Source organism: Vicia villosa, linkage group LG1, assembly GCF_029867415.1.
Source record: "Vicia villosa cultivar HV-30 ecotype Madison, WI linkage group LG1, Vvil1.0, whole genome shotgun sequence".
NCBI classification, from domain to species: Eukaryota; Viridiplantae; Streptophyta; class Magnoliopsida; order Fabales; family Fabaceae; genus Vicia; species Vicia villosa.
This window is the reverse complement of record NC_081180.1, coordinates 240,020,983-240,036,376: the sequence shown is the minus strand read 5'-3', so window position 1 is coordinate 240,036,376 and position 15,394 is coordinate 240,020,983. Positions and strand designations below refer to the sequence as shown.

At 35.5% G+C, this 15,394-nt stretch overlaps 1 protein-coding gene across 1 annotated transcript; it reads right to left on the bottom strand.

The window, feature by feature from the left end:
- Window positions 1–5,845: 5,845 nt before the first annotated feature.
- On the bottom strand, window positions 5,846–11,244 carry LOC131597423 (G-type lectin S-receptor-like serine/threonine-protein kinase SD1-13). The gene is made up of 6 exons (XM_058870127.1): window positions 10,910–11,244; window positions 7,604–7,715; window positions 7,307–7,517; window positions 6,687–6,924; window positions 6,438–6,588; window positions 5,846–6,353 (listed from the first exon to the last, which is right to left on the bottom strand). Exons 1-6 carry the CDS (start codon window positions 11,242–11,244, stop codon window positions 6,045–6,047), a joined length of 1,356 nt encoding a protein of 451 aa, XP_058726110.1. The 3' UTR covers window positions 5,846–6,044.
- Between the last annotated feature and the right edge of the window lie 4,150 nt (window positions 11,245–15,394).

Here is a 15,394-nt window from a genome sequence, read left to right as displayed (position 1 = left end):
TGCAATGAATATTTACAACCCTAATCTAGGTCAATTTCAACTTTGATTAAAAAGGCAAAAATTTAAGTTAATTCCAACTTATTAAATGAGTAGTTAAATATCAATGCATGTGCAATGAATGTTAACAACCATAATGTAGAACGATTTCAATGATTGTAAAAAAAAAAGACATTTTTCGTTTTATAAGTGCAAGAAAATATCATGTTTTTGACCAAAAATTTATTGTAAGATTCAATTGCCACATCACTTATAACTTTTCTTATACTTACTATAATTTTACAAGGTAAACAGCGTAAAAACAATGGAATGCCTCTCGTTAAAAAATATTCGTTCTCGAAATTTTGGAGACTTGATGAGGAAATTAATGTTTATCCTACCCTCCACAAGAACTTGAGGGTTCTTAAAATTCAACTTAGTTTTCTATTGTATATAATGATTAACATTTTGAATTTGATACATTCAAAACATCAATACACCTTAAGTTTTTTTTTTAAGCAAGATATATATAAAACGGAGAACTAAGGGTTCTCCAACCTGTTTACACAGAGAAACGGGATAATCCGACAAAAAGCGAAATTACAAGTCCAATTACCACTACGACATAAAGTGCAAAGGCTCCATACAAAAATCGTAGAAAGAGTAATTGGGGTGAGTAATTTTCCCGCAAAATGACCACCTCCAAACCAAATGCTTAATGTTCCAAACGGTATTATTCATACTCCAAGCATCCTTCCGAAAACAACTTCCATTCCTAACCAACCATATAATCCAAGTGGTAGCTAGCCAAACCACCCCCAACTTCCTAACTTTAACATTTTTGCTATGAAAATAGGAGTGCCAATCCATAAAATTCGACAAACACTCATCTTCTATCGTATCCCCTTTACCAACCCAAAACGCTACCTCTTTCCAAATATTTTTCACCACCCAACAATCAAAGAATAAATGATTACTAGTTTCCAAGCAAACACCACAAAACATGCACTTTAAATCATCCAAAGGAAAAGAAATACCTCGATTCTTCAACAAGTCTTTTGTCGGAAGTCTATTAAGAAATAATCTCCAACCGAAGGCTTTGATTTTGAAAGGAACTTCCAATTTCCACAACAACCAAAAGCTCCATCATGCCTATTAGGAGGACCATAACAAATACGAAGGTTGTTATAGAAATTGTAACAAGAAGCAACCGAAAAAGTCTTGTCTTCGGGGTGCTTCCAAGTAACGGAATCCTTTCCCTCCTTCCAACCTCTAAACCCCTCCACCCTCCCTTTAAAATCCGCCAATCTCGCCTCCAAACCACACACGCCCGCCTCTCCCTCCGAAACACCAAAATCTCCCCATAACCGATCTCCATCCTTCCACCCTCCCATGGCCGCCACGAAGACAAACTTCAAACGAGAAATCTCATATAAATCCGGAAATAATTCTTTCAAGGAGAGATCAAACAACCACCTAGCTTCCCAAAAAGGAGTTGAAAAACCATTATGAATGGAAAACCTACAAAATTCAAAAATAGGATCAAGAGAAGAAGAATAAATGATTTTTAACACGTCCCTCCACCAAGTCGAACATTTAGAGGTCACTTTTGAATCTCCCCCTCCCCCGAAAGATTTGGAAGCTATATCACCATACCGCATATTCAAGACTTTAAACCATAAACAATCTTGCCCTTGGATAATCCGCCATCTCCACTTGTTAAGAAGAGCTAAATTGAAAAAATGCAAGTTTTTGACGCCTAACCCCCCTTTTTGTATCAGAAGAGTAACATCTTCCCACTTGACCCAATGGATTCTCCTTCTTTCCTCCACACCTCCCCACAAAAATTTACTTTGAATACTAGACAACTTCTTTGTCACCTTTCTCGGCATCTTGTAAAAGGATAAGGTGAAAATAGCCAAGGAACTTAACACGGACTTTAAAAGAGTAATCCTACCGGCCAAGTTTAGAAAACGATTCGTCCACCCTTCCAAACGATTCTTTAATTTTGATAAGAGAGGGTTCCAAGTAGCTTCTTTCCTCGGGTTATACCCAATGGGAATACCAAGAAAATAAAAATTGCTATCTTCTATTTTGCAAGAAAAGAAATGAGAAACCGCTTCCAAGAAATGATGATTAGCATTAATACCAATTAACTTACTCTTGTGGTAGTTAATTCCAAGACCCGACACAAGTTCAAACGCCCAAAGCACCGCTCTTAAAGCCCACACATGTTTCCAATTACTCTCACCTACTATCAAAGTTTCATCCGTAAATTGAAGCATATCCACCATACAAGAGCCATTCATCTTAAAACTTTGGAATTCCCCCACCTCGATTGATTTTTTGACAAGCCCCGCTAGACCCTCCGCCACAACCACGAAGAGGAACGGAGAAAGGGGATCACATTGTCTCAAACCTCTCTTCACCTCAAACTCCTTCGTTGGACACCCATTCACCAACACGGACATATTACTATTGAACACTAATAATTCCATCCATGTCAACCACTTAGTGCCAAAACCCATTTTTGTAAGCATGTATCTCAAACAGCTCCAACTCACCTTGTCATAAGCTTTCTCAAAGTCCACCTTAAATAAAATGCACTCTTTACCTTCCTTTCTCGCATAATCCACAACCTCATTCGCCACCACCACTCCATCCAACATAAACCTACCGGGGACAAAAGCACTTTGGCACGGTGAAATAATCGAATTAAGCACAGCTTTTAGTCTTCCCGCCAAAAGCTTCGCAACCACTTTGTATAAACAACCCACAAGGCAAATGGGCCTATAATCATCTAATTCAATAGGATTATTGGACTTTGAAATTAAAGTTAAAAAAGAGGAAGTGATTACCTTAGATATGGGTCTACCAAGATAGAAATAATTAAAGAAATTGATGAAATCTTCTTTAATAAAACTCCAACATTTCTTGATGAAAAGAAAAGAATACCCATCCGGCCCTGGACTCTTAGAATCACCACACTCCCACACCGCCTCCTTAATCTCACTTTCAAGAAAAGGTTTCTCAATATCCCTTGCCTCCACCAAACTAATAGAATTGAAAGAAATACCGTCTAACACCGGTCTAGCCTCTTCCGTTTCAATGAACTTTTTCCCGAAGTGCTTGAAAACCTCCTCCCGAACCTCCTCCACCATACCTCCCGAAACACGAATCGGACCTAAATGATTATGACGTCTACTTTTCTTTATCACCTTATGAAAAATGCCACTATTCGCATCTCCCTCCTTTATCCACTTCAAACTAGATTTTTGAAGAAGCATGTTCTCTTTAATCCTCAAGTTCCGCCAAAAACAACTTGTCGCCCGTTTTCTAGCCTCCACATTCTCGTCTAAAGACAACAAAGAATTGGCATTAGGAAAATCCACTAACCTCTCATCGGCTTGGTTAATACCCAAAACACCTTCCGCTATGTCCAAGTCGATCTTACCAAAGACTTCCTTGTTCCACTTCTTGAGTTTATCTTTTAAAAGCCTTAGCTTTTCTTTCAAAATGAAGTCGCCTCTACCTTCCACCTTCAAAAGCTTCCACTCCTTTTCAACAAAAGGGAGAAAATAATCAAAAGAAAACCATTCATTGTTGAACTTGAACGGTTTCGGCCCCCAATCCAATTTATCCGACATTATCCATATAGGACAATGGTCCAAAATGTCTCTCTCCCCTATCATTTGACCAATGACCTCCCATCGATTAACCACCGTATTGGATACTAAGAAATGATCAATCCTACTCATCGACTTACCATCTCCACTATACCACGAAAATTTCTTCCCTTTACAAGGAGTATCAATCAAGGAACTCTTGAGAATGAAATCTGCAAAAAGCTCCGTCTCCTTTTTGTTACTCCCCCCCGCTCTCCCTTTTCTTTCTCTATCATTCTTAATTGCATTAAAGTCACCTCCTAGGATCCATTCCCCATCTCTATACAAACTCATCAAATCAATTAATTTCTCCCACAAAGCCTTCTTCTTACTTAAATCACAAGAAGAATACACATTCACAACATAATAAAAATTCTCCTTCCAAAAAACTTTCATTCCCAAGAAACCTTCCCCTTTAAAGCTAAGGAGAACATCCAAATTACTTTTCTTCCATAATATAATCAAACCGCCCGATCTTCCCACCGAATTAGAAAAAGAGAATCCTAGATCCGGATGTCTCCAAAAACTCTTAGCTATATCCTCATTCATATTGGTTATTTTAGTTTCTTGTATTAAAAAGACATCCGCCTTTCCTTTCTCGATCAAAGAATTAATTCTCCTCCTTTTGAGCGAATTTGCTCCCCCTCTAATGTTCAAGGAACCTATAATCATTTTCCCATGTTATTTTGCTCCTTCCTTCTAATCAACCGTCCCTCTCGCTCCTTTTCCAACTCCTCAATCCTATTCACAAGATTGCTCCTTCCTTTCTCATCAACAACGCCCAAAGCCACAATAGCCTCCCATAACTGATCCCCGACGTCCCTCTTGAGAAATTCCCATTGCCTCCCATTGTTCCTACATATGTCCGACTCCTCCAATTGATTGCCTTAGCACACTAAAAAACTTCCTTTGCTATCACCACCCTTAGCCAAAACAGAATTGCCCATAAATTTCCCACTGTTATCGAGCAGGAATTTCTACCCCCCAGCCGTACCTCTATTGGAACCAGCCCCTATTTCATCAACCAACTTGTATCTCACCTTTTTCTTTCCTGCATTCACGCCCTCGCAAGCCAGAGTACACGCGACCCTGGATTGAGAAGAAGCAGTCGGTTCTGCCACCTGTTTCAACACCACAGACTGCCCGCAAACATTTGCAGCAGCACCAGATTCTTCCTCTGAAACGCTTCCAGAAATCCCAGCCAGACTCCGCTTACCATTCCCATGACCTGTCCTCACTCCATTCAAAACCGGCTCAAGAACTGTGACACCAACATACCGACTGCACTCAACCGAAGTTTAATGACATAAAACTCATTGATGATCCATTTTGGTCATTGGTTACTTCGATCAAGATATATTACACCATTTCATATCACATATCTATTTCATTTTCAATAAAATGTCATACACAATTACATTGAGATTCTTACTACATCCTCACTTTCTAACATAATTGATTAGCCCAATTTTCATCGCCTATAAATCAATCTACTAGATCAACTTCTTATGAAAATTGCACAAAAATTTGTACTTAAAATTTTAAGTATTATTTATCTAAATATTGAGTCACATATATTTCCATCTATTTCTAAACCTCATAAATATATACTTACACTTTCATATCATTTTATCTAAGACTTGCAACATTCACAATAAATTCAAAGTTATCATCTAAATCTCATGAATACAAACCTTAAACTTTATCACAATTCAAAAGAAAAGGTTTAATAAAATTGTCAACATTAATATTTGAGTTAAGATTATTATCTTCGAGAAGTATATATAACCCCTTTAAAATCATGTACTCTAATAGAAATTACCTTGCAATAGCCGCATGGGCATTACAACAACTGCAATAGCCACAATCATGATTCATAACATATGCAATCACAATTGCATCCGTAGCCACAATTTAAAATCACGGTGTCAATTAATGTGTCTTTTACAAGAAAAGAATAACGTAATATCCCTTAGAAAAGTCGCATTGGACCAATTTACTTTATTTTTGGTTTAATAATTTGAGATATTCTATGAACAACTTTAGGCTTTTATTAGAGATCCATATGAACCGTCCATAAGCAATATATTTGTTTGAACTTTTAACAAAGACAAATGGAGGAGCATCTTATATCTGGACTTATAATAGTGAGTATATTAGTCCGAAAATGATTACTAATCATTACTCAATCATTTTTCCTCATTCCATTCATTGTCACACTCATATTTTCAACAATAATCATTCTACACTACAGCCAAGCGTACATGTCTTGTTGCTTAGGCAGATAGATTTAAGAGATATTTACCATAAAAATCTATATTAGTTTAAATTCTTAAGGAACCAATATTGTCATCGCTAAGAAAATGTAGTTATTTCAACCATGGCATCGTATGTGTCCTCTAATTACCTGCCATGCAAGCTTGTGACAGTGACATCATTCAACGAACTCAAGACACGAATTTGTTGAGATGATTCTCCTCTATCCTCAATTTGTCTTTCAACGAATGCAGGTTGACATGGACAAGGAAATTTATCAATATCATTATTAAGCATTGAAACAACTTTTGTCATGGTAGGTCTCTCCTTTGCAGTTTCTTGCACACAAAGAAGTCCAATATGAATGCATCTTAAAACGTGATCCACATTATTTGGATTATATATTTCTGAATCTATCAAAGATACTGTCTCCCCTTCCTTCCATAGTTTCCATACCTAAAAAAAATCAAACAAAGAAGGTTATTATCATTATCTTAATACGAATCAAAATATGAATTTACTTAATTTAGAAAGACTTACGTATCCTAAAAGGCTGATTGCTTCTTCGTGATTATAGAAACTTGTATTTTTTTTACCACTTATTATTTCGAGGAGCATAACTCCAAAGCTAAATACATCTGATTTTTCTGAAAATAATCCTCCCATTGCATATTCAGGAGACATATATCCACTGCATTTTAATTTCAGTATCAAAACAACTATATACCATGGCATAATGTAATATAATATGACTTTTAAACTATATACATATATAAAAAGTATGCTTACTATGTTCCCATGATTCTTCTTGTATTTCCCTCATTTTCGGTTCCTCCAAAGATTTTAGCCATGCCAAAGTCTGATATTTTTGGATTCAAATCCCCATCCAACAAAATATTACTTAGCTTCAAATCTCGGTGTATTATTCTTAATCTTGAATCTCGGTGAAGATAAAGCAATCCTCGGGAGATTCCTTCAATTATGTATGATCGTTTTTGCCAATCTAAAACCTGTTTTTGTATTGGATCTGAAAAAACATTTAAAAAATAGGCTAAATTCCACTTTTGGTCACTTAACATGATTTTACATAATTCAAATAAAAAACTATTTTCATACTTTCTTTTCACTTTATACACTCAATTTAGACATGAAAAAAAAGCCATATTCTCTTATATGAAGGATAAGAAATGAAAAATATTGCATAATTAATTACTATTTAAGGAAGCATGTTGTGAGTTAATCAATCTTAAGTTGTGTAAAATTTTGTTAATATAGTGGTTTGGTAGTTATAACTAACTCATTTATGTAATTACTACTCATTGGGGTTACTACTATACTAGTTTTTTTTTATATTCAAAATTAATTCATCCCAAACACAAACAAGGAAGAACAATTTAAGAAGTACTTACCGAAAAGATAAAAGTCTAAACTATTATTAGACATGTACTCGTAGACCAACATCTTTTCTTCCCCTTCGACGCAACAACCTAAAAGTCTTACAAGATTTCGATGTTGAAGCTTTGAAATTACAATCACTTCATTCATAAATTCTTCTAACCCTTGTCCTGAAGTTTTCGATAGCCTTTTCACTGCTATTTCTAATCCATCGGGCAATTCCCCCTAAAGATGTTTTCCAAAAGGAATGAAAAGAGTATAATATAATCCAAAATATTAATAAAAGGTAAAAAATTCACAAGACAATTTACCTTATACACTGAACCAAAACCACCTTGACCAATCTTGTTAGCTAAATCAAAGTTATTTGTCGCGATTAAAATGTTTTTGAATTCAAATATAGGAAGGTCTTCACATTGACGTCTTGAGTTTTATAAATATTCAATTTAAAGTCTATTTTAAAATATAATAATTTACTCTTAATCTATTTATATTTTAATAAATAGCAAAATGTTTTCCCATGCTTCATATGCTTTCAATTGGCTTTTATTTCAAACAAATAATATAGTGCAATTGGTAAGAAGGTAAGGCTTGCAAGTACAAAGTCTCGGGTTCTAATCCTATCTAACACTTTTTTATTTGTTTCTAACTATAGTTTTAATTTTATTTTCATTTATATTAAAAAATAAAAAAAATCATTTTTTATCATTTTATTTTTAATTTTCGTATTAATTAAATAGGCATTTTTTAAAATACGCAATTTTAACTTTTTATGCATTTTTAGTCAAAAAAATCACCAAAAATCATAAAATATTCAAAAAATCCAAAAAAAAGAAGTTTTTAATCTTATTTGTCCTATTTTTAGCACTTCTTATAACTTAGGGAACAAGTCAATCTTATTAAATTAATTTTGATTTGATTTTTTATTAGAATTAAAACAAATTGATTTTTGGGCTTTGATTTGGTCCATAGTTTTACTATAATTATTTTTCTTCTAACCTAATTCATGATGATAAATAGGACTAACAATTCTAACCCTTACTTCGACCCTCAAAATCGCAAATTCCTCTTTTTTCTATTTTATTTGATTTAATTTCTATTTTCATATTTTCAAAAAAATCTAAAAAAAATTATAGTTTCGTGTTCTTATTTTATTTTATTTATAATCAGGTTTTATATTTTTTTGATTTTATTTTAATCACTTTTCTATTTTTCCATTTGTTTTCTTAACCGTAACATTGCGTTGGTTTATGAACAGGTTTTCTATGGATTGACCAAGTGGATGGTACCCCAATTGCTTTTTTGGACAAAAACCTTTTGGTATTTGGCCAAATCAAGGTTATTCATATTTAGCCAAAAACCTTTTTGGTATTTGGCCAAATCAAGGTTATTCGTAATTTTGTCCATAATTTAATTTACTAAACCCCAATTCTTTTCTTGTGTTATTATTATTACTATTACTAATATTTTTATTCTTATTATTATCTTATTTTTGCAGGTACCTCCTTTGGCCAAAGGGGAGCAGTGTCAATTCTTCCTTACACTTATTTGTTTGCTTCATTGCCCTTGAAAACCTTGGTAAAATCTCTTTTTTTAACCATTAACCCTAAAATATATATAATAGGTAGATGTTGTCCATTTTCATGAATTAGGGTTAGGAGTTTACATTCTTTATTTTTAGGCTAATTAATTTATTTTTAGGCTAATAATTACTTTAGGATAATTAATTTATTTTTAGGCTAATAATTATTTTTAGGCTAATTAATTTAATTTTAGGCTAATAATTACTTTAGGATAATTAATTTATTTTTAGGCTAATAATTATTTTTAGGCTAATTAATTTAATTTTAGGTTAACCTTCGAGATTTAGAATTTATCACCACAAATACCTCTAACCATCATTTTTTTTAAACGCGCGAATTTATTTTCTCATCTCAAAAACTCCAATGATTGTCGAATGCTTTATTTAATTTCTGCTTTTATTTCTTTATTTATTTTATGCTATTTATTTAATTATTTATTTTTTGCCATTTAAATTCTAGAAAATGTGTATAGACTTGCAAGGTTTTTTTGTAATAGTTAGGTTTTTTATTTTTGCGCTCCATTCTTCCTCTATTATGTAACTGCCCCAAGGCCTTGTAATAGCGTAGGAACTTTTATTTTTGCCTTTATTTTATTTTAACTGCGTGGTTAGTAATTTAGGGAGTGAAAACCATGAATTGAATGTAGAATCACTAACTTATACAAGATAAAATATCCGAACTGAATCACTTGATTGTGGCACACACACACCTTTAATAGTAACCCTTCTTATGCTGTCTGTTGCCTTTCGATTTAAACAGAATAGTCAAGTCCCTCGAATACGAGGATGCCTTAGAAAATTTTGCCCTCAGTTCATAATCATCATCAAAAGATCATAAGTCCCTTCGATGTTGCCTACAAATATATGATCTTGTCCCTCGAGGTTGCCTACGATTAATGATGATAGTCCCTTTCGATTGCTAAGGTATCCTTAATGGTTGCCTAAAATGACTATTATATCCTTCCCTAAAGACTACCTGCCCTCTTTATGGTAGGGACAGTCTTATGGCGAACGATAACCCTCGATGACCCTTTTCAAATCCGATGAAAGGACTACCTACCCTCCTTATGGTATGGATAGCCCTTTCAAACAAAAGTCTTAAAGAACAGAAAAATTAAACTTAGGGTAGATACTCTTAAATGCTTGCTCTTTTCAAATTCAAATCAAAAATACTTTTCCCACTCTTTTTTTTCAAATCAATTAAAAAAGACTACGCTTATTTTACAAGCTAAAGTCCTTATTCAAAACTTTACTATACACACACTACACTTTCTTTTCAAACAAACAAGTGAGCTAAGCAATTAAGAGCCCATGGATAACCATGGATGCAAAGGGTGCTTACACCTTCGCTTTGTATAACCTACCCCCCGAACTCAAAGTCTTTTCTAAGGTCTTTCCTGTTATTTTTGCCTTTCCAATTGGATAAAATAAAAGTCGGTGGCGACTCTTGCTATCCGCAACATTTTAAAAGTCAGTTCTCCCACCGTATTACACTAACCAAGCATCAAACCAAAATTCCATAAATAATCACATCCTAAGTTTGCAAGAAATAGAAGATTTTAACCAATTTGGCAACGAATCCAAATCCGCACAACCAATTGCAGAAAGGTCTCTCCACCAAGGCGAAACTTTATGGCAGGAATGAAAAGATGTATCTTTAAGCATTGCTCTTTGAATGTCACCATACCTGCAAGAAAAATTTTAGTCCATAAAGAGTTCTCCTTGTTCAAAATGCACCACTTCCACTTACTAAGAAGCGCAAAATTGAACTTCCCACAATGCTTTACACCAAGCCCCCCTTCTTGTTTTGGAAGACACACTTTATTTCATCTAATCCAACTAATCTTCTTCTTTTCCTCTTTGAAGGACCGTTGAATCAAAATGATCTCCTTAATAATGGTTTTCAGTGCCTTATAGAAAGAAAAGAAAAAATTGGAATACTATACAAAATAGAATTCAAGAGAATAACCCTCCTGCTAATCAAAAGTTGTCTATTACGCCATCTTCCAATTTGTATTCTTATTCTCAAAACTACCGGTCTCCAAACCGCACACCTTCTAGGATTGATACCAACCGAATCCCAAGAAAGACAAAAGACGACGAGCCAATCTCACAATTAAGAAAAGTAGACCCGAGTTGAATAAAATCCGAATCAAGATTCACACCAAAAATTCGACTTTTGTTCAAGTTAACAGGAAAATCGGATACAAGTTCAAAACCTCTAAGGATGGCCTTAAAAGTCCATAGATTGTTCCACGAGTCCTCCCCAATCAAAATAGTATCATCGGCAAATTGAAGGATCTCAAAATGATTATGATCATCTACACTAAAGCCTTTGAAATCCCCTAAAGAAGAAGCCACCTTCACCATACCCGTCAAGCCCTCCGCAACCAACAAGAAAAGTTAAGGAGAAATGGGATCTCCTTGACTTAACCCTCTAGAAACCAAAAATTCTCGAGTTGGACTACCATCAACAAGAACAGAAATAGAAGAGGCGAAAGATCTTCTAGCTACCATCTCCGTTAAATCCAACAAATTAGACCCCGACGCTAACACATCAAGATCATTCAACTCTTTTATGGCATTCTCCACCTCAAGATTCAAAAAGCCAAACACCTCCACATTCCACTTTCTTAACTTGCCCCTCAACTTAAGTTTTTCCTTGAAAGAAAAGATCGATTTTCCGTAAATCTCAAAAGCCCTCCAACTACTTTCTGCAAGAGCAAAAAAATCCTCATGTTTAGTCTAACAATTGATGAATTTGAAGGGCTTAGGACCCCAATCGAAGGAACCAGTTTTATTCCAAATGTGACAATGGTCCGAAAGATCTCTAGAATCCACCACCTGACCCCCCACCTTCCAAGCCTCAATTAGACGATCCGAAAGCAAAAATCTATCTAGATGACTCATGGCTTTCTCGTCCAAGCTAAACCAAGTGAAATTCCTCCTAATAGGAGAAGGATCTATCACTTCAAAATTCTCAATAAAGGCATTAAATTCCTACATCTTACGCCTATTCACCAAACTATTCAAACTCTTCCATTCATACTCAACTCTAATTGCATTGATATCACCCCCCTTAGATCCATTCACCCGACGGAAACCTCCTTTTACAATCCTCCAACTCTCTCCATAGTCTTCTCTTCTTAACAAGATAACAAGAAGAATACACATTTACTATATAGACCAACAAATATTTCCAAACCCCACACACCCCCAAAAAACCTTCTCCCATAAAACTAAAGAGAGAAGAAAAACATCCCTTCTTCTAAAGCGTGGTCAACCCTTCAGAGTTATCAATCGACGGTTTAAAAGACCACTCCACCTCCGTACCTCCCCACAACTCAAACACCAGTCGATCCTGCATATGAATTATCTTCGATTCCTGAAAGAGAAAAAATTCAAAACCTTCTTTCCGTAACAAACCACTAATCTGCTTCCTCTTGAGAGAACTCCCCAACCCTCTAACATTGTAAGATAGTAAATTCATGATTCACCTCCTGTATGCCCAACCTTCTTATTATTGCAGACCGTATCTCTGTTTTCCAAAGATTTTATCGCTTCAACCAAAGAATCCTTTGATACCCCTCCCTCCATACCATAAGTTGCGGCCCTATCCCATAATTTTGAAGCCACCTTCTCTCTCCCCTTAGCCCAAAACCTATTATTTCCTAGTTCCAGACTTGTATCAGAAATTTCACCATAAACCGAATCGACCAAAAAAACCGAACCGCCCACAGAAGAAGCTCTACCAGTCACAGAAACACCTCATTTTCTAATCACCAGATTCCTCTTAACACCCTCAGAACCAACTAATGAACAATTTCCCCCACTCAAAATCACAGACCTTCTAAGAGGAAGAAATGAACAATAATAGGAGAGGATGAAAACTCAGGTACCGGATCAACACCATTGCTGGAAGGGCATGATTCCGCGTCTGAGGATTTTAGTTGATTAAACCTCGTCTTCGATTGATAGCGGTCAGAAGGGAAAAAATAAATTGGGGCAAAAACTACATCTCCATCTGGCACTGAATCATTGCTTTCAAAAAGAGAGGAAACTCTGCTAGCTTTCTGCAAAAGATGTGGTTCAGTAACGTTTATCTCCAACTGGGTCCCACTATTATTGTTAGAATAACCCAAATTCCACAAGGCTGAGTCAAACCGACCTATTTCCACTGAGTCGACCCTACGTTTTGGGTCCTAAAGCCCGTATGTCCACCATGTTTAAAACATCCGCTCCACGTGGGAGTTGATCCACATTAATAGGGCCCACTACACCCTCCTGTGGTTTCTTGAAAATCGAATCTCACACAATATGTTTTAACTTCTGAAAATTTGATATGTTATTACAAATATCCCTGCAAGAAAAGCTGTTTTTTGGAACCTTATAAGCCAGTGTATCAGGAACAAACTCCACGCAAGATGTCACATCATTTTTTGCAGAAGGCACCGACAAGTCACCATCTCTAATTAAAACTTTTGCAGGTTCCAGCACATCCGTCGGCTCAACATCCTCAATCCACATCTCTATTCCTCCACCACCATCATCATCTTCAAAGCCATACTCCAGTAAGTCAAATTTAAAATCATCACGGATAGACGCAATAATCCGAAGCGGTCCCTAAGAGTCTTCAAATATCTTCAACCTTACCATTGTACCATTAATCTTGAGGTAGAATAACTCCTCATTCCCCTCCGCACAACGAGTTATAATCATAACCCAAGCAACATCCGAACGCGGCTATTTGAAAGTTTCATCATCGGAACGAATGAAAGTTCCCACAGTTTTAGAAATAAACTCAATGAACTTGTCATTCCAAAAATGAGCGGCTAAGCTAAACACTCTCTCCCAAGTGAAACTTTCGTTATCAAAGATATCTGGTTCCCATCGCTTCACCTCCAAAAACCATTTATTTAGCCATTGCGCCTCATTAATTACCAGGTTTTCTACCGCCCCTTCCTCCATATCCTCCAAACGACACAAGTTAGCTCCTAAAGCCGAGATCTTGACAACGAAAAAGCCTTACGTATCAAATATATCTTGGATATTATAAGCCATACCAACTCCAATGACCTTCCCAACAAAAGCTTAAGAGAATCTCTGCAAAACGGAAGAAGAGTCGAATTGAATTCCAAGCAAGGAGAATTAACCAAAGCTGGCACATCACGGTTTTGCAGTACTGCTGCAAAAGACCTAGTAGTGTCCTTTAAATTCCCATCAAATGAAGGAGTGAAACTAATGGACTTCTTCATCTTCACCTCTCTAGGAACTAACGACCTCGATACGCCACCATTAACCATCTTCCCTCTCTGGAAACAAGGAAGATTTACGAACAACTTCTGGTTATCAATAAAAATATTGTCGATTTTAATCGCCAACCGCTCCGCATCCATAAAATCAAAAAAGCAAACAAAACCAAACTTGTTTCCATGTTTGTTTCCCGTCCTTGGACCTATAACTTCATCCACCTCTCCATAATCTTCAAAATCTTGAATATATCCCTAGCACTATATCTTTTCGCGAAGGAAGTAAAGAAAAAAGATGCTATAGAGAGTTTAGGCCTCCCAAATGACCCACCAACGTGATCCCAACGTCTTCTCATCGTTTTCAGTCTCCGACTCTCCACCATCTTCCATCCATCCTCGACCAGTCTTTTCTCGAAAGAGAAAGTACTCCGGTCCCTACCTCCGTCCCGGCATCCAACACACTCTTACTAGAATGTATCAAGAGAGTACTCTCTCTCTCTCTCTCCAATTCTTTCAACTTTATCTTCTATATCTTCTTGTGCTTCAATGTAGTCCTTCCGCTGTTAACTTCAACAATTATTATCCAGAGCTCCGGTTCGATTCATAGAGAAACACAAGTGTACGTGAGGTGTGTGCTTGATTTCGTTCCTAAAATTCACACTGAATTGAAGATCGAAATCAAAGAATCACAACCTTTGATTATTAGGATTTGGGAAACACGAGGGTTGGTGAGAACTAAGCAATTTGCACAAGAACGAAGATGAAAGGCAGAAACAATAGCTTGAACAAAAGCTTCCAGTATTCGACGAAAAGAAATGGAGTCAGTGGTCGATTCATATGCTATTTTCAAATAAAATTAGTAGATTGAAATATAAAATTAGTAGATTGAAATATATATAGAGAAACTAAGATTTAGGTATAAAAATAATTTTATCAATATATATTTTGTTGTTAATATTAATTTCTTAAAATATTTACAAAATATAGTGAAATCCGCTTAATATTCATGAATCTAAAAACAGCAATGCTATGTGTACACTAAAGTGTACACCTACACCGTATTGGTGTATGTACGGACGGCACTGTTCATGTACGGACGGTACTATTCACCGTCCGTACATGAACAGTGCAATATTATATTAATATTTTTTTTTACGTTTTTTATTTATTTTTTAAAATATTATTTTTAAAAAAAATATTTTTTTAATATTTTTAAAAAAAATATTTGACAATACCTACATATTTACTTCCGGATTTACCTGCATTTGAAA

Excerpts from the sequence above, each read along its gene's own strand:
- LOC131597423 (XM_058870127.1), bottom strand. The coding sequence starts at position 11,244 with ATGGTGAAGGTGGCTTCTTCTTTAGGGGATTTCAAAGGCTTTAGTGTA. Across the intron at positions 6,925-7,306 it reads TTTAGACTTTTATCTTTTCG|ATCCAATACAAAAACAGGTT; the intron begins GTAAGTACTTCT and ends ATGTTTTTTCAG. Across the intron at positions 6,354-6,437 it reads CAATCAGCCTTTTAGGATAC|GTATGGAAACTATGGAAGGA; the intron begins GTAAGTCTTTCT and ends GATTTTTTTTAG.